Raw genomic sequence first — 19835 nt, forward strand, 5'->3', positions numbered from 1 at the left:
TGCAGTCTTGTGCTAAACCTCATACATTTCCTAAAAATATACTCTCTAAATAAAAGACTCGGGAAATAGATTTTGATAAAACTTAATACAATTCTAAGCATTCAGTAAGACTATCAATCTATTGATTCAGAATTTTATTGAAGTGATCAGCATCTTGAATTTGAGTATAAAATTGAAAGACAATGATTTTTGGACTTTTTTTTTCACATTCTATCATTCTGCATTATAGAAATGCTAGGTCTCTAAGAAGTAATATGAAATAAGACCCTCCACTTACAATAAGGACCAAAATAAGATTGATGCCTTGCATAATGTCTTCAGTTCTAGAATGAATGTATAATACCTACTTCTGGTCTCACTAAGCTGCTCTGCCCTAGAAGTAAATCTCATTAAACCAAGCTTCAGTAAAAGTGCATATGATTTTGATTTTTCATTCCTTTCATTGAGTCCTTGGGTGTCCTCTTTGTAAACTTCCAAAGTAATGGAATCTGGCAACAGATCTCAGCAGTGTCAAGTCTTCTAACTAAGAGATGGAAGGTTGAGAAATTTAAAGGGATCATTCTATTTTCTTTTTTCAGAAAGTGATGAATAAAACACTGTCAGGGGGAGACAACTGTATTTGACCTTCCCCAATAGAGGGAGAAATAAAATGGAGAGGGATCTAGAAGATCTCTGATGAGAGAAAAGTTGTTAAAAACACCAAAGTACATTTGAATTCCTACTTAAAAGCATTATCTTTTTCAAGTCTTCCCACATACTACCCCACCCCTGGCTTTGAGTGAAAAGCAATTTATAAGACAAAATGATTCATTATCTAAAGATAAATTTACAAACTGACATAAGAGAACTGTCCCAGAGGCTACATTACCTATTCAAGTTTATTACAGTACCTTTAGTTCTTATTGAATATATTGTTACATGCCTTTTACAAGCCAGGGTTATCTATGCTATGTATGCTCAATTTAGCAGAAGTTATATCTACTGCTTCTCTCTTGAAAATCAGCAGCATGCAGTGCAATACGTGGTGTGCAGAGTTATTGTTTCAAAAAGTGAAAAACTACTTAGGTTTAACTGAGGAGGAACATGATCTTTATTGGCTTATATGCAAAGTTTAATTTTGGTTTTATGCAGAGTTTGCATAGTTCATGACTACTTTCTAATGAAAAACTAGATGTGTTGTCAGTGACCTTGAAGAAGATCAGGTGACAGTAGCAAACAGAAAAATTTGAAGAAGAGGCATAACTTTTAAAGTAGAAAGGTCAGCAAGAACTGCCTGAAACAAAAAACAAAAGGAATGATTAATATCGGCATTCTGATCAGCAAAGTGAAGCCTATGAAATAAACACAGAAACACCTTTACAATGTAATTCTGATATCAACACACTCTAAATTCTTCAGATTGGTCCCAAATCTCTGTACTGAAGATACAACCTTCTTTCTCTTTTCTGAACATCTTAATGTTAGAACGTGCAAAATACTCAAATATGCAGTAGAAAATAATCTGGACTTTAGCCTTGAGCCTTCTTCAAATATACAAGGTAGCATGAGTTTATAAGAGGTCTAACATTTCAACTTGCTTCTATAAATAAACGTACATTATGAATCCTAGTCCCGTTATACTAAGGAGTAACTGACTTTAGGAAATCACTTTAAGATGGAACTAATGTTTACTCAGTTGCAAGGTGCATAAACATCCTCTTCCCTTTAAACAAAGAATGTAGGCGGCTATTTTAAGGATAAAATTTACATTTCTATGAGAGATAACAAATAGAGTAATATTGTAAGCCACTATTTAATTGAACCATGCTTCAGGTGTAAGATATACTACTGAAAAGAAATGAGCTTTAAATAATTAACTCACAACTAAAAATAACCAAAAAGCCCATGTATCTTTACTATATCATCCAAACACATGTTCTTTAATTCTTTCAACTAGTTTGTCTTTGTTCTATGAGCATAACACATGGATGTGAACAATTATAAGAAAATGCAACATAAGCCCCAATAGTTTCTATTAAAACTACTAGGTATCTTGTTTCCTGTAATGGTTATAGTGGTTTCCCATAATAATTTGTTTATGACTCCTTCACAAGAACATTGTTTTCAAGTAATTAAGGAATTCTGAATACTTAATATTACTTAGTTCAAAACCTATGGGTTTTACCCAAGTTAAAAAATTAGGCTGCGAGTAATGTGTGTCCTATGCATCTGACACTAAAGTGCCAGAGCCTGGCAATCTCTCAGGAACTATTTCCATCCCATCTGAGTGAAACTTATCCTTACTTCAGCTGCAGCCAGTGATGTCACCTCCATCAGGTTCACTGCTCGGAAAGCAAACACAGCAGCTGCCAGGACTGGAAAAGAATGCACACTATTTCAACTGCTGGTCTACTCATCAGCCAGACAATTTTACTGCTATGCCCACAACCCACTATGAGGGCTCAGAATTAGTGCTTCACAACTGCATCCTGCATTCTGAGTTAAGGCCTTGTGATGAATGGAATTGTTCTGGAGAACAGTGGCTTGATGGCGAAGTTTTGGGAAAAAGGGAAATTTTAGTGATTTCAAAAAAGCCATTTTATAAATTGTTTCATACCTATAACTTCAACTGTAACAATTTTTAAATGGCATGAAGATCTAATGACTATCTTATAAATAAAGATTTATTTTGATGCCGGTGTTTCTTACTGATGCAATGGAGAGCCTTCTGAAAAGTTATATACAGACTGAATTTTTAAATATATCATGATGTTTCATATGTATCAAGGAGGTATCCTGATAAAAATGTGCCAATAAAGTCTTTCCTTAAAAATATTTTTATACTATTTTGTTGTATTTATATTTTTACGCTCAGCATTGACTTTCTTAGAGTGTCATAAATGGATACGTCTGTGGGGCGGGCTACTGTGGGATTGATCCTGACATTTACATTAATGTTGGCCACAGAAAAAGAAGTTGAAACTTTGAAAAGAAAATAAACCAAACCATTATAGAACATCTTGAAGGTCAATAATATATACTGAGTAGAAAACATTTGGACTTTTGTTCCCATTAATCATCTGCATATGAAAAGAGTAATGCTGACATGCATTATGTCTTACTATATAATCTACCATAAAACTTTGTGAAAGGGAATGAGTCATCATGAACAATGGAAGAACCATGTAATAGGTTCAGGCAACTCTGATAAGGAAATGGTACTGCCTGGAGGTGACTCTTGAATTCTCCCCAAGTTTTTTCATCACCAGTAGTGGTAGTACATTCCCTACCCAACAAGTCCTTAAAGTTTAAGAGATGAATGGTAAGGAATCTTTAAAATTATTTGGAAGACTCGTTCCTAAGTATATTGCATAGATAATGCAAGTGTTTTTTTAAAATATATTTTTACTATGGAAGTAATAATAATGATAATAGCAGTTAATTCTCATACCAATAATGAGTTAAGTACTATTGTTGGCCCTATTTTACTAATGTAGAAACTGAGGCACTGTGAGTTTGGATGACATATTCAGAGTCACACAGGTAGAAAATAGTAGAGTGACTACTCAACTTTGGCCCTAGAGCTCAAGCATTTAACCACTATGTGATTACATTTTTGAGATTGAAGGTAAGCAGTAATGACTCATCCCTGATATAGAGATCTGTGTGCTTTCCTAAGAATCACCTTCCCTTTTGTCTCTCAGAGTGGTTTTCCCCTGGGATAAACCATAATGGAAAAGAATATAAAAAAGACTGTATATACATGTATAACTGAGTTACTTTGCTGTACAGCAGAAATTAACCCAACATTGTAAATCAACTATACTTCAATTAAAAAAAAAAAAGAATGGTTTTCCAGAGATGGCCTGAAGGATTATGCATGGTGGTACTGGGTTCTGGACCACCTGATAGGGGTCATGCCTATGGAGTAGAAGTCAGGATCCAGGTCTCTTAATTTCCGCAGATAGAGGCAGAGTGACTGGGAAGCACAGGCATTTTTCAAGGGGACAACAGATTTTGGACACTTTGTCAAAAAAAACATTAGAACTAGTTAGGAAAATTCTGGGAGAAAAAAAGATGGTAGTGGTAAAACAAAATTTAAAAAGTCATCAGCTGGGATTACTTAATATGTAACAAGGGATATAAGAGACCTGGGGCAAAGAATTTACCCTTTAATTGAAATGGAGAAAACTTAAGTACCTAAAGTCCCTCAGCTTCCATTTTTATAAGAATATCAAAGAAAACCATTTCTGTGGACCAACAACTTCTTTATAGTTTTCTAATATCTGGAATCATATTTGAAAATAGAGACATTTTAGGAGCTAAGGGTTGTGGTCACTATTTCCTTTTTTGAGTATAATTTAACGGAGTTGGTGAAAGCTTGACAGGATGGTCAAATTTTCCACTGTAGCAGGAAAGAGTTTTACATGGTGGGAAATATGTAGTTTTTCCAAAGGTAGATAAGAGGGGGAATAAAAGAGAAGTTACTAATTGACTTCAGCATCCAAAATGCTTATGTGCTCACAACCTTTATTTATCTTGGTGTCACATCACAGAAGTTCCTTTCCGTCTGCTTCATGATTGCTCTGCCCAGTCCTTCCTCAGAGCAGGTTTATTTGCCAAGGAGAAGAGGTCTATACTTTGGGATATTCTTTTTTTTTAATTAAAAAAAAATTTTTTTTTTTTGGCTGTGTTGGGTCTTCATTGCTGAGCGTGGGCTTTCTCTAGTTGCGGCGAGCTGGGGCTACTCTTTGTTGCAGTGCGTAGGCCTCTCATTGTGGTGGCTTCTCTTGTTGCGGAGCATGGGCTCTAGGCATGCGGGCTTCCGTAGTTGTGGCTCGCGGACTCTAGAGTGCAGGCTCAGTAGTTGTGGCCCATGGGCTTAGTTGCCCTGCGGCATGTGGGATCTTCCCGGACCAGGGCTCGAACCCGTTTCCCCTGCACTGGCAGGTGGATTCTTAACCACTGCGCCACCAGGGAAGCCCCTCTGTTGATTTTTTAAAAACACACAGAGAAACTGAATGGATGCAATAGTGTAAACTACATTTCTACCTAAACATCAATAACTTTTTTATTAATGTATTAAGCTTACAGCAAAGTACGTGGCTTAGAGCAAATGCAGCATTCAACATTCATTTCTCTTTCAATTCAGTTTGCTGAGGGGTGATAAGTCACAGAATGGGAGACTTTAAATTAGAAGATGCTTTGAAGGTCTTCCAATTCAACACTTCTTTCATGATAGAAAACCTCTTAGCCCTTCAGATGACAGTTAAAAAGCCCATTCTACTTTTGGAAAGTCCTAATTATTAGAAAGTACTTTCTAATACTGAGCCCATTTCTTTAACATGCTCTAAGGTTTTTTGAAATGACACAAAAAGCTACATACAATACTCTTCAAAATTTATGCCTTACCCAGAAGAGTTATTTGGTAGAAAATCTAAAATCCTGTTACCTGAGAAATGGTAGCAAAAAACAAGACTACTTAACCTGGAAAATAGAAGACTTTGAGGAAAGGAGGGGGTGAGAGAGTAGAAAAAACATGATGATGATCCTGGTTTAACAGCAGTACATTTTAACAAGTTATATTATCCAGGGAGACTTCCCTGGCGGTCTAGTGGTTAAGACACCGCGCTTCCACTGCAGGGGGTGCAGGTTTGATCCATGGTGGGGGAACTAAGATCCCACATGCCATGCAACGTGGCCAAAAAAAAAAAAAGTTATATTATCCAGAAATGAAATGGGCTACTTGGTAAGACAGGGATTATCCAACACTGAATGTTCAAACACAGGATGAGGACTGCCTGTTAGAAATATTTAAAAAAAGTTATACCTGATGACCTCTAGGATTCCCTTTTGTCTCTAGATTGTATGTATCACTGCCATTCAGCCAAAAGAGGTGATGGCAGACCACTTTTTCCTAACTCATATTTGTATGGGCTTTAAAAACAACTGAGATAGAAGGATACTGGGAGTTGTTAAAAACCCCAGTAAATGATATCTCTCATTATACCAGGGGCAACATTTATCTTCATGGCACTTTATTATTACCTCACTTTTCCTTTTCAAAATGCTACCTAATTACTCGAACTTTCAGCATTCAAAAATGTTAATATGGTACCTAGAGAATCTTCTGCAAGAAAAGGGTCATCAATTAAGCATTATTTCCAAATGGCCCAGAGAGGTGTCTTTACAATGCTATCACTGGGTAAAGATTAAATAATTTGTTCAATGTCACAAAACTGGAGAAGGTTGGAACCAGCACTCTGCCAACTTCTCTGCTCTCCATCCATGTGAAAACCCTGTAATACTTATTTGAATTCCCTGATAATTTCAATGATAAAAATAATTGAGTAGATTTTACACACAGAGAAGCAAAATAATATAATAAGAAATCTGTGCTCTATGGTTATCACACAGTCGCCCTCTGTGTATATCTGTTGTAAGAACTTAATTATTAAATAAGAGATGGATTTGCGGCTTTCTGAAAAGAAGATGAATTTCTTTTTGGCTTAAGAGAATATGTAAAAGGGGAAACTCAGTTACCAGGGCAGGAGTCAGAGACTGTTAGCAACAAGGAAAAGGATTTGAGTTCAGTATAAACTGAAGTCCAGAAGAGCTGAGATTTCAACTATGCAGGGAGGCTCAGTCTCAGTTTGGATTTTAGGTAGTAGTTGAGAAAGGGCACAGAACAGAACACTAAGGTAGTCAGAGGAGTCAGGAAAAGAACAGAAGTATACCTACACTCTGCTGTGCAAACCTCACAGGTGCTGAGACCGTAAGCCCTGGCTGGACTAAAAGCAGGGGAGGGGAGCTGGACATTTCTAGAAGCAACGAAAAAAGACTAGGAATAGACGTGATGGGCAGTTATGCAGATGTATTTAGATTGCAGAATCTCAGTGCTTGCCTTCTAAGGCAGATAAATCTACTAAATGTTCATGAATTAGAAATGACTCAAATTCCAATTACAGATGGTGAATGTTACAAAGGAAAGGGGCATTACTATAAAAAGAGCATGTGTTTTACAAACAAGCACTTACTCTTACCAGCAAGAATTTCTAGAGAGTTGTACCCTAGGATTCTATCCCACAAAAGCAAGAGTTGATCTGTAGCTAAGTATCCAGAGAAAGCTCGAACCATCCATTTAAATGATATGCGAAGTCTGTAAGCAAAGAAAAAAAAGAGATTTTACCAGTGGAATTTTTTCTCGTCAAAAAGCAGTATCAGAAGAACTCAACCAGTTCCATTATTAGGTAAACTCCTTTGTGGGTCTGAAAAATCACATGGGCATTTAAAACTCAAGCACTGTACATATATACAATGGAATACTACTCAGCCATAAAAAAGAATGAAATAATGCCATTTGCAGCAACATGGATGTACCTAGTGATTATCATACTAAGTGAAGGAAGTCAGAGAGAGAAAGACAAATACCACATGAAACCACTTATATGTGGAATCTAAAATATGACACAAATGAACTTATCTATGAAGCAGAAACAGGCTCACAGACATAGAAAACAGACTTGTGGTTGCCAAGGGGGAGGGGGGAGGGATAGATGGGGAGTTTGGGATTAGCAGATGCAAACTATTATGGTATTGAATGGATAAACAACAAGGTCCTACTGTTGTAGGTCCTACTGTTCCTACAGGGAACTACATTCAATATCCTGTGATAAACCATAATGGAAAGGATATGAAAAATAATGTATATATACTTATAACTGAAACACTGCTGTGATTAACAAAACATTGTAAATCAACTATACTTCAATAAAATAAATTTAAAAAAACCTCAAATACTCTATTAAAAGCTGTAAAAAGTGCAATGGTGAGAAACCATGAGTCCTCAAATTAGTGGTCTCAAAAGCATTAAGAGAAAGAATTATATTCCTGGGTCCTACTTTATATTATAGTTCATTCTTTAGAAAACTCACTTCTACATTCTGTTTTTCAGGGTGTGTACTAATTAGTTATCAATGAAGTGATCTTATAGTCTTAACAGTTCCAGGCAAGCCAAGAACATTTGAATTTTTATTCAAGATACTTGAAAGAGCTTGATAGCTGCATATTTTTCCAATTCAATACATTATATTCCTACATTTCACTCAAATGGCTACAAAGGATGAAAAAAGACAAAGAAAACTAGTTTTAAAGCTATAGGGGGACTTCCATGGTGGCACAGTGGATAAGAATTGGCCTGCCAATGCAGGGGACACAGATTCGATCCCTGGTCTGGGAAGGTCCCACATGCCATGGAGCAGCTAAGCCCATGCCTCAAACCACTGAGCCTGTGCTTTAGAGCCCATGAGCCACAACTATTGAGTCCATGCACCTAGAGTCCATGCTCTGCAACAAGAGAAGACACCGCAAGGAGAAGCCCGCGCACCGCAATGAAGAGTAGCTCCTGCTCACCGCAACTAGAGAAAGCCTGCGCACAGCAACAAAGACCCAACGCAGCTAAAAATAAAAAATAAAATTAAATCTTAAAAAAAAAAAAGCTATAAGGGACCTTAGAAATAGATCTCTGATTTGAAACCCTTAGTTTTATAGAGGAGGTCATCAGAACTCTGAAAAATCAACCAGAAAATTCAATTAAATTCTATTTTGCAAAAAAAAAAAAAAAAAAAAAGACAAAAAACTCCTAAGAAGTATGAGATCCTATTGTTTCATAAATAGGTTATGTTACAATAACAATTTATCTCTAGAATCAGGAAACAAACTCTTTGGTTTTGGTGCCTGAAGAGGTTAAACAGTCTCTCAATTTCTGTACTATCTATTGGCAATTAAACATCACTTGACTGCCCCTGAGAGGTTCTAGCCAAATTCTTTGTTAAAATTGTTATATAGATAAATATCTGTACTTTTTCTTAAAAGAGAAAATGGGATTGAGAGATTGCCTTTGTTGGTGTCACATTAACTTTCTTGAGACTGAAAAAGGACGCCCAAGTTTCAGAAATTCCTCAATACTAGATAACTATTGTTCTAATATAACAAAATACATGTAGGCAGTAGTATTGATAAATCAAGATTTTTGGTTGGTTTTAGAGTATCTGTTTATAGATGCCAAAGAAACTTTTAGCCACCAATTATTTTAAATTTAAATAATTCACTAACTTTTAAGTCTAAATTATTAACTTCAACTAGTTTCATTTTACTGGATCTCTCAGTGTCTTATTAGAACAACAGCACCACATATCATGCCTTCTGCTCCCTAGTATACAGCACAGATTCAACTTCTTAGAAATAAAGTTTATTGAGGTATAATTTATGTATAGTAGAATTTGCCCTTATTAATACACAATTCTGAGTTTTGTTAAGAACCAAATGGAAATTTTAGAACTGATAAATACAACAACAACAACAACAACAAAACAACCCTCACTGGATGGATCCAATAGCAAAATGGAAATAACCATTGAGAGAGCCAGTGAATTTAAATATAAATCAATAGAAGTGTCCAATCTGAACTACAGAGTAAAAAGGATTGAAAACAAAATGAACAGAGCTTCAGGAAGCTGTGAGATAAGACTAAAAGTTTTAATATTTGTGTCCCAGAAGAAAAGGATAATGAGTGTGGTGCAGAAAAAAATATTTGAAGAAATAATGGTTGAAAACTTCCTAAATTTGGCAAAAGAAATAAGCCTCAAATTCAAGATGTTAAGCAAACCCTAAACAGGATAAACCCAAGAAATCCATGTCCAGATACATAATAATCAAACTGCTAAGATCTAAAGATAAAGATCTTGACAGCAGCCACAGAAAAACAATAATTGATATTATTTCTTCCTGACGTGTTTTATAGAATTTGCCCATGAAACCCTCCAGGCCTGGAGTTTATTTGAAAGTAGAAGGTGATAAATTAAAGATGTATATTGTAAATCCTAGGGCACTGTTATAGACTGAATGCTTGTGTCCCCACTCCCACCCCTAAATTCATATATTGAAATTACCTCCCAATGTGATGGTATTAGGAAAGAGGTGTGTGGCCTTTGGAAGTTAATTAGCATTAGATAAAGTTATGAAGGTAGGTCCTCATGTTTGGGATTAGTGCCTTCATAAGAGTCATGTGAGAGCTTCTTTTTCCTCTCTGCTCTCCATCATGTGAGGATACAATGAGAAGCAGTCTGCAACTTAGAAGAAGGTCCTCTCTGGAACTCAACAATGCTAGCAACCTAATCTTAGACTTCCAGTCTCCAAAACTGAGAAATAAATTTCTGCTGTTTATAAGCCATACAGTTTATGGTAATTTGTTATAGCAGACTGAACTAAGACAGACACTTATCAAAAAATATTTTTAGAAAGGTATAAATAATAATCCAATACTGGAGACAAAATGGAGTAAAAAATTATTCAATTCAAAAGTAGGCAGGAGGGGTACTTCCCTGGTGGTCCAGTGGTAAAGAATCCACCTTACAATGCAGGGGACACAGGTTCGATCCCTGGTCAAGGAACTAAGATCCCACATGCTGTGGGGCAACTAAGTCCATGTGCTACAACTACTGAGCTCATGCACCTCAACTAGAGCCTGCGTGCCACAAACTACAGAACCCACACGCTCTGGAACCTGCATGCCACAACTACAGAGCCCACCTGCCCTGGAGCCTGCACGCCACAACTAGAGAAGAGAAAACCTGCACACCACGACTATAGAGAAGCCCGCATGCTGCAACGAAAGATCCTGTATGCCTTGATGAAGATCCCGTGTGCTGCAACTAAGACCCAATGCAGCCAAAAATAAAGAAAATAAATAAATAAATAATAAATAAATTAAAAACAAACAAACAAACAAACAAAAGTAGGCAGGAGGGACTTCCTTGGTGGTCCAGTAATTGAGAATCTGCCTTTCAGTGCAGGGGACGTGGGTTTGATCCCTGACCAGGGAACTAAGATCCCACATGCTGCGGGGCAACTAAGTCCCCATGCCACAACTAGAGAGAAGCCTGCATGCTGCAATGAAAGATCCCGTGTGACACAACTAAGACGCGATGTGGCCAAAAATAAAAAATAAATTAAAGAAAATAAAGTAGGTAGGAAAAGAGGAAAAAAAGAATAAAGAGCACATGGGACAAACAAAAAAATGTCTATCAAGATAGTAAATAATATCAACTGATATTATTTTAATCTAATAATATCAATTACATTAAATGTAAATGGAATAAACACACCAATTAAAAGACAAACTGCCACACTGAAAGACCCAAATATACTTTTGACAAGAAAGCCACCTGAAAAGTAAAGACATTGATAATCAATACGTTAAAAGTAAAAAGACAGAAAAGAACACACTATACAAATTGTAATAAAAAGAAAGCTGGAATGGCTATATCAGACATAGTAGATTTATTGCTAGGAAAAGACATTATATAATGATAAAAAGATCAATTCTCCTAAAAACAGAGTCAAATACATGAAGTAAAAATATATATAGCAATGCAGAAATAAAAAGACAAATTCACAATTATAATTGGAGACTCTAACACTTCTTTCTCAATAATCAATAGAAAAAGTAGACAGAAAATTAACAAGTGTATAGAAGTCTTGAACATTATCAACAAACTTGACTTCATTACCACTTACAGAACATTCTGCTCAAAACTAGCAGCATACGAATTATTTTCAAGTGTACATGGAAGATTCATCAAGATAGATCATATTCTGGGTCATAAAACAAACTGCAACACATTTAAAAGAACTAAAATCTTATGAAGCACATTGTCTAACTGTAACAGAATTACAATAGAAACCAATAACAGAAAGATATAATATCTTTCCAAATATTTAGAAATTAAACAATGCAGTTTTATATAAACTATGGTCAAAGAGGAAGTCACAAGAGAAATTAAGAAACATTTTGAATTGAATGAAAGTGAAAACATAACACATCAAAATTTGTTGAGTGGAGGTAAAGCAGTGCTTTGAGGGCAATTTATAACATTATTGCTTATATTAGAAAAGAATAAATGTCTCAAATTAATTACCTAAATTTCACCTTAAACAAGTAGAAAGACAAGACCAAAACAAAACTAAAGCAAGCATACAGAAGGAAATAACAAATAAAAGAGTATAACTCAATGAAACTGAAAATAGAAAAACAAAATCAATGAAACCAAAAACTGATTCTTTCAAAGAAGAATAAAATTAATAAACCTCTGGACAGAATAATCAAGAAAGAGAAACAAGATACAAATATCAGTCTCAGGAATGAGAGCGGTAATGTCACTCTGATTCTATAGATATTAAAAGGCTAATTAAGAATTATTATGGAATATTATGAATAATTTATGTCCATAAATATGATAACTTAGATAAAATGCACTAAGTACTCAAGAAGAAGGAGATATCCTGAAGAATCCTATATCTAGTAAAAAAATTAAATTCTAAATTAAAAACCTTCCAATAGCATTAGTTTTAATTCATGAAAGCCTTTTAATAATTGATTTCTAGCCTGATAATTAAATTTTTATATTTTCTCTTGCATCAGAACTTTAATGTTTATAATTCACTGAAATAAATTTGTTCCTTTTAATGATTAAAGTGTATAAATAGACTAGAAAAAAAATCAGGATTTTAGTTTCTAGCAATAAACTAAATATCTTCACTCTAGTAAGGAAAAGCATAGTTATATTCAAATATTCATTTCACAGTAGTAAAATAAAGGTCAGTTTACCACAAGAAAAAATGACTTGCATGTAATATAAAATATTTCTGCCATATTCTTGTTTTATAATATTAATTATTAATAAAATCCTGTTTTTTAATGTCTACAAAAGAAAGAGTGTCACCTAGGTGTTATCAAAGGATGATATGAGGTGTTGTTTTATAAATGGCATTTCTAAGATCTAAAATGTCTGAAATTCAATGGTGATTTTAGAATGGAAATATATATGTATATATATATACATATATATATCAATATATATACATATTCAATCTTTAAACAACTCCATGAGGTAGGAATTCTCTTGATTTTAAAGATGAATAAATTAAATTATCTTGATTTAATGAAAGAAATTGAGGCTTAGGTAAATTAAATAACTTTATCAGGATTTTATAGTTTAGTAGAGATAGAATTTGAATCTGGGTCTGTCTCTTAAACCCACCCACGCACTCATCCATCCATCCATCCATCCATCCATCCATCCATGGGCTATGGATTCTATTTCCCATTAACTACTTTTGTGGTCTCAAAGAGTTAGTGCTCCTTTCAAATATGCCCTTATATAGGAGAAAATGGTTACACAGAAAGGAAGACAGTAACAAAACACTGATAAATCATTTGGAAATTTCTGTTGCCTTAAGACACTGTTAATTAAAAAAGAGAAAAGAGAACCAATAATAATGAGGTCCACAGGTACCCTACATATTCACTGATAACTCATACTGAGATAAATGAACAAAAATTCAAGCTTTTGGAAGAAAAAAATCACAGTGTACAACCATTGGTAAATAATCGATCTAGATTCCTTTAATGAAAGCCAGCAAACTTTCTTTCTGTCTTTCATAAATTGTTTTCTGATAAATTTGGCCTAAACTGACTTAATTTTAGTACTATCACATTTCTCAAGTAGTATTTGTTCCCACAAATTTTTGCCTCTGTTTGGCCAACACCTTTCATTATGAATAGAAACTAGTTCTTTTGGTGATTCTTGTACCAAGCACAAAAATCCAAGCAAATAAGAATTTATTAGGATTTTGGTAAGTCTCCCAAGAATTTCTGGCACAATGTCGAGTTATAATTTACTACTTGATAATTATTGTTTTATTGGGGAAACTGTTAGTTTAATGTCTCTGAAAAATTACTGTGTCTTTGATGATGAAAAAGAGCCTTCTGATATCAATTTATTCTTCAAATAGGAGAGAAAAATACTCACGGTTGAGCCCCAATTTCTCGTAGATGATAAAAGAGTTGGGGGAGATAAGTTTGAAGAAGAGTTTCAAACAGCAGACAGAGTGACACAATACCCTGGATACAATAATAAATCACAAGAGAAATGTATAATTTAGTATTTAAAAATGAACTCTGCCATTAAATTATTCAAATGGAAATGAGAAAAAGATTATCAATATAAATATTTTTTCCTTTTTAACAACAATAGGCTCCCCACGTAACCTGGCATGTAGCAATGTTAGGAATTCAAGGAAAACGTCATTTTATAGAAAAACCTGCTTCTCTGTAAGTCATATAGTATCACGTAGGCCCAGCAAAATTAGGTTTTTCTGGATGCATTCCAGTTTCCAGGTATTTCTCTGGTGCTATAGCCACACCCTTCACTTTCTCCTCCATATGTCCCTTCCCCTCCAGCTGTCTCATCCATCAGGGAAAATATTACCTGCTTTTTTAACTCTTTCATTGAAATCCATCCCCAGGGAAAGACTAACTGTTTGAAATTTGCATCAGGAAGTTATCAAACAAGAATGTTTGATTACTTAGTATAAGGATAACTTTTTAAAAAACTGAAATCCACTTTTTTAAAAGGGCATTATCTGTAGAGTACAAAGTAGATGGTTTTTCAAGTGCATTTATTACTTGACAACTCTGAATAAAGTCTTTCTTGCAGCTCAGCATTCCTCAGCGTTGATCTTTGTAAGGAAGTTTTAATCCTCTTTTTGAATTTCCAAAGAAATAAGGCTGTCATGGTTCCAAATAGTTAAGTCTGGCTGCAAGCCAGAAAAGGAGATGACTGCCTGTTAAGTCTTTATTTCACTGAATAAAGAAAGGGCAGAGGCAGGGCTGTCCCAATCAATCAGCTGAAAAAGGACACCTTAGGGTCAGCACGGATATAGAGAAGGCATATCCAGAGTTGCTCAGTGGCAAGCTTCAGCGGTCTGCACAGGGAAAACATCACGGGTATCTACTGGGCAGCCAGTAGATAAAAACATTTTTTTGAAACTCTGAAGCGTAAAATGGTACAGAATATGTGAGTAAGAAATCTGAGGCTAAGGATGAGTTATAAGAAAAAAGATTTATTAATATATTTTTGGTTATTCTAGATTAAATATTCATGCAATATAGGCATTAAATCAAGTTGTCTCAGAGAGAAGAAACCCAAGATAATTGGTGGTACTTCATTTGTTCATCTGTGACATCCTGGATTTCTGTTACTTGCCTGCTTTCACTAGCAATGTATGAGAGCAACACTGGAGACAGAGGAAGGTGGAATAGGAATACACAGGAATGGCGGGGGGAGGATAATGAACTTATTTAGTTGAGTAGCAGTGATAGCCTCCTCTTTTGGGAAACTTGGTAGCCCTGACACATTCCAATTTTTAATGTTTTTTTCTGGAGAGTCAGTCAAGTTACCCACAAGCAGACCAAAGCAGGCTCAAAGACAGAAAAAGTATAACTGAAATAAAATAAACACTGCTTTTACTCAGGCTAAGGAGGGTGGGGGTGGGGGGCGGAAGATATGATAAAGGACTGGACAAAATAAAACAGATACAAATACTCAACTCCCAGTATGCTACTCTTTGAATTTCATGTTAAGGCCAAGGAGCCATCTCTTGAATAAACACAAAAGAGATATCTAGTTTGATAACTGATAATTAGCCAAATTGAAAAATAAGGGACAAATAAATGTTTATTTTTCATTAACAAAGAAAAGATGATGATGATGATGATAATCATAATGACACAATAAAAACAGCAGCCATCTATTTACTGAACATCTGCCATGAGCCAAGTACTATCCAGGTGCTCTGTACACTGCTCTACAGCACCACAAAAACTCATTATTAACTCTGAAATGAGTTTCAGAGATGAGGAAACCAGCATTCAAAGAAGTTAGCCACCTGTGTCAAAGAAAACAATACAGACATTGCTATGTTTTTTCTTTCAACATATAAAAGACAATTTAAATGCAATTGATAAAAGGCTTTTTCCTTTCTAATTATTACTAAAACTATTTAAATATAATTTCTTCTTCTCTTTCATTTATTCTATAGAAAAGTGTTGCTTGACCTCACAAATTAACATTTGTTTTTCTTAAGGAAAGGAAAAACAGATTAGAGTCTGGTTTGATCCTTTTTTTTTTTTTTTATGAACTTACAGAAGGATGAGAAGAGATGGAATGAAGTCTGAAGAAAAAACGCACATACATCTCACGGAATATCTGATACAATTTGGAAGGTTCATGGTACAGAAAACAAAGTGGTGCAACTGAAAAAACAAAAAATTAATTAATAATATTGCAGAACTACTAAAATATAAAAAATAATTTCACAAAACATGAAAGAATAAATATTTTCTAGTAATAATATTCATTCATAGACAAGTTTAGAATCATATATATATTCTTTTTTCATGTTGAAAAGGGAATATATGCACATGTAAAAAACTGAGTCATTAAAAATTAAAAAGAAGGGAGTAAATTATAAAATATTATAATCTCAACAGTAGAACAAGAATGAAACAATGGAACTATATAGGGATATTGAAAATTCAAAGTAACTTTTAAAAACTACATAAAGTCAAGTCTCTCTTTTTTTCAATTGAAATAATAAGAAAGCAACAAACAGGCATTTCATTTTTACTTTGTCCCACAAAGGATCTTTTGAAATTTTTAATTTTTGAAGTCAGGTAAGTAAAATATAAGATGATTTATGACTAGCTTTTAGAACGATGGTCTTCAACTAACTAAATTTGAAAATTAAAATTTTGATTAACAGTTTAGGCTATTGGTCTATATTGGCATATCTCAATATGTATCTAGATAGTTTTCATAGTCTTAAAATAAAACAACTCTAAGAATTTATTTCTCTAATAAATTTGAATTAAGTTTTCTTTTGTACCCAGTTCATGGCAGTTAAGCACAGGTGGGTTAACTCAACCAGACAGCTCATAGCTGACTGTCAGGAAGTCAGATTTTAAAATCAGATGCTGACCTGACAGTCTGATTATTCTGCACTTGCAAACGTGGTCATGCTTTTCATCTTTTCAAGACTCAAGAATTTTAGGCAGCATAAATACACTTATAATGCAGATATATAAAACTGCATTACCTAAATATTAATTTTAATAAAAGTGACTTACTTATGGGTAATTTTATCTATGATATAGATCAGACAGGTAAGAAGGTCTTGGGCTCTATAATGTCAGTGATGCCCTGAGGGCAGTAGGCATTAAGTAAGCAGGGAAACCAATGAGCCAACTCAGCTCACTTCCTTTTGACAACGTGAAAGGAAAAAATGATAAAAAATTTTAAATTCTAAAAAAAAAAATAATAATAATAATAAAAAAAAATTTTAAATTCTGACAAAACAAAAAATCGATTATCTGGGATAAATGGCGGTGCACAGTATTACTGATTAATAAATTATCAAAAACTAGCATTGCAACTGAGAAATTTCACTTTTCTGAAGGGCAAAAGAGAGACAAATCAATTTTAGGGTGGTAAATATCTAAATACATCCAAAAAAAACCTCCTTTTATATATATGAATAGGAAAAGACCTTTATGTTTTATATATGTTTAAAAACTAACAGCCATGTCCTTTCACTTCAAAACTAATTAAAAAAATTATTTTACTATCAAAATAAATGCTTACTTATTTAAATAGCCCCAACTGAGGTATTCTATATATTTAAAAAGAATAACTCACATTCTAATTGAAACAACCTAAGAAAAAGCAATGTGGCACAAATACATGGTATTATTACAAATTCAAAATGAAGGTTTGGAATTCATTTACTTTTTGTGATGATGCATATTTTCCCCTCCAACTTCTTAAGTTATTGATATTTAAAAACTTGTAATGTGAATCTAAAGATTTTAAAGATTCAGTAATCATTAGTGATCATTTCCAGTGAAGGAATGAAAGAGAATTTTAAGATCAGCACTTTTCTACAAACATATATAATATAGAAATTGTTATAATCAGTTATTTTTCAAGATTCCACAATTGTTGATGTTGAATTCCCTTATATAGCTATGAAATGGAAAAGTTTTAGTCCATTATATATAATATGTAAAAAATCTTCTACATGACTTTATTTTCCATTTTAAGCATCTTTCCCTATTTGGTTCTTCCATAAAAATGAATTAACTCATCATCTTTTTAACCAATTAAACACTGCACTATAGGAATTTATTTATGAAATCATAATATACTACACCTACAATAAAAAACTTCATTAATCTACATATGTGGGAAAGGAGAAGGACAGTTTAAATTAGAGAAAAGTTTTGAATAAATTTTTAAAAGAGGTAAGTATTATAATTTTAAAGAAATACAGTAACTAAAACTAAAATGGCCTAGTACTATGTAGAGTTCCTGGGGATAAGTTGCAATTATGCCAGTACACTGGTTCTAAATAAGTGGTCACTGCTCTAAAGTATTTGTGGATGCTTAACATATTTTTTCTAAAATAGTATAAACTGTATATCAAACATTTTGCATCACCTATTTCCTCAGCGAACGTTTCCCCCTTGGGTGTATAAACTTTAACCTATTAAAACAACCAGAAATGTGAATAGGCAGGAATCAAAGATGTATTTTGTACCCTGAGAGTTCTTAGAAGATTTAAACTTTCCTGACATTATTAACTGTTCTCCAAATTGCTCAAGTATACCTTTTAAAAACTAATTACTTGAAAAATGCTTGCAGTTGGAATTATTAAAATAAAAGAATAAAAGGGCTAACATTTTTTATTATTAAAGGTAAAAATTTATATTCTTAACCTTTTTAGGTTTTCTATTTTAAATTCCTCACATATTTATAAAAGAGAAATATGCTGGAACCTCACTATAACATTATGTGTTACATTATGAAATTTTGGTTGCTCAAGAGAATAAAGCCAAGGGCAGCATAATGCAAAATTCCTAGGCACTTTGAATCCTTTTCATTGTATGCTAGTTTTAAAAGGTTTACATTATGTCATTCATGATGACTGTCTGATGCTGAACACTTGAGGGTTTTTTTTACAAAGGAAAGTGTTTATTGCTGATTCTTTTTACAAAAGTAAACATGAATGTATATTTCTATTTAGTCTAAAGGTTGGGGAGTAGGAATAGTTGGGACAACGATCTTCAACAAGCTCATATGTAATGCATGAAAATTTAAAAATTAAGTGGAACTTAAGGCATAGAGCATTCTTCCTCTTGCTAATCTTTGTTAGGCTTCTTGCATTCCTCATTCAATGATACGTGAGGCCACAAAGGTGCTCAGGGCTCTCAAACCTGCACATGCGTTTGTCACGTGTGCCTCAGGATGACTGGATGCTTCAATGTAATTGTTGCTGTGCACACCAGCCAGTCTGGAGAAATCGTGAACTCACACTCAGTGTTGTCCCTCCCTTTGCATTCTTTCTGACCTATTATTTTTTTTAAAGACTTAATGAGAAATAGTTTAGGAATTTAAGCAATCTCATTTTACATCTATTAGAACTAAATATCAGTGTGTAGCTCTAATTTCCATTGAATTAGAAAATGGTAAACCACAGAACCATTTTCCTGGTATGTTCAATTCTAATTTGACAAGCAATCACCATCTGAGCAATTACGATGACCCTTTATTTGAAAAATTTTTTAATTGGACATATAAACAGATATCAAATCCAATGTTTAAAAATGTTCACAATAACATTGTTAAGTGTGTGGTTGATGTAATATAAAGTGTGATTTTCATGTTTAATTTTCTAAAGTATAATAAAAACTGAATATTTTAAAGTCCAACTTACCATACATTGAAAATCCATGAAAAGGGATTACCCCTAAAAAAATAAAAAAGTATTTCTTTTCAATTAGTATACCCACTGAATTATTAGGTAAGCTTTAGAGGATTAAAGCCCAAAATAGTGAGGTTTCCTATTTTTGCTTCAACTTTGTTCATGCATGTCAGAAAGACTTAGTCACCAACAAA

General features: G+C 33.9%; 1 protein-coding gene across 3 annotated transcripts in view; it reads right to left on the reverse strand.

Annotated features, from left to right (window-relative positions):
• Positions 1 to 1066: 1066 nt before the first annotated feature.
• The window catches only part of TBC1D19 (TBC1 domain family member 19), a 159659-nt gene continuing 140890 nt past the window's right edge, over positions 1067 to 19835 (reverse strand). For all 3 annotated transcript variants that reach the window (XM_081246683.1, XM_081246682.1, XM_081246684.1), the window contains 6 exons: positions 19654 to 19686; positions 16026 to 16135; positions 13851 to 13942; positions 7023 to 7138; positions 2284 to 2354; positions 1067 to 1273 (listed from right to left, as the gene is read on the reverse strand). In XM_081246683.1, coding sequence (XP_081102809.1) covers positions 1199 to 1273; positions 2284 to 2354; positions 7023 to 7138; positions 13851 to 13942; positions 16026 to 16135; positions 19654 to 19686 — 497 coding nt within the window. In that variant the 3' untranslated portion in view covers positions 1067 to 1198. The remainder of the gene's footprint in view (positions 1274 to 2283; positions 2355 to 7022; positions 7139 to 13850; positions 13943 to 16025; positions 16136 to 19653; positions 19687 to 19835) is intronic.

This window comes from Mesoplodon bidens (assembly GCF_964165515.1).
Source record: "Mesoplodon bidens genome assembly, chromosome: 1".
NCBI lineage: Eukaryota > Metazoa > Chordata > Mammalia > Artiodactyla > Ziphiidae > Mesoplodon > Mesoplodon bidens.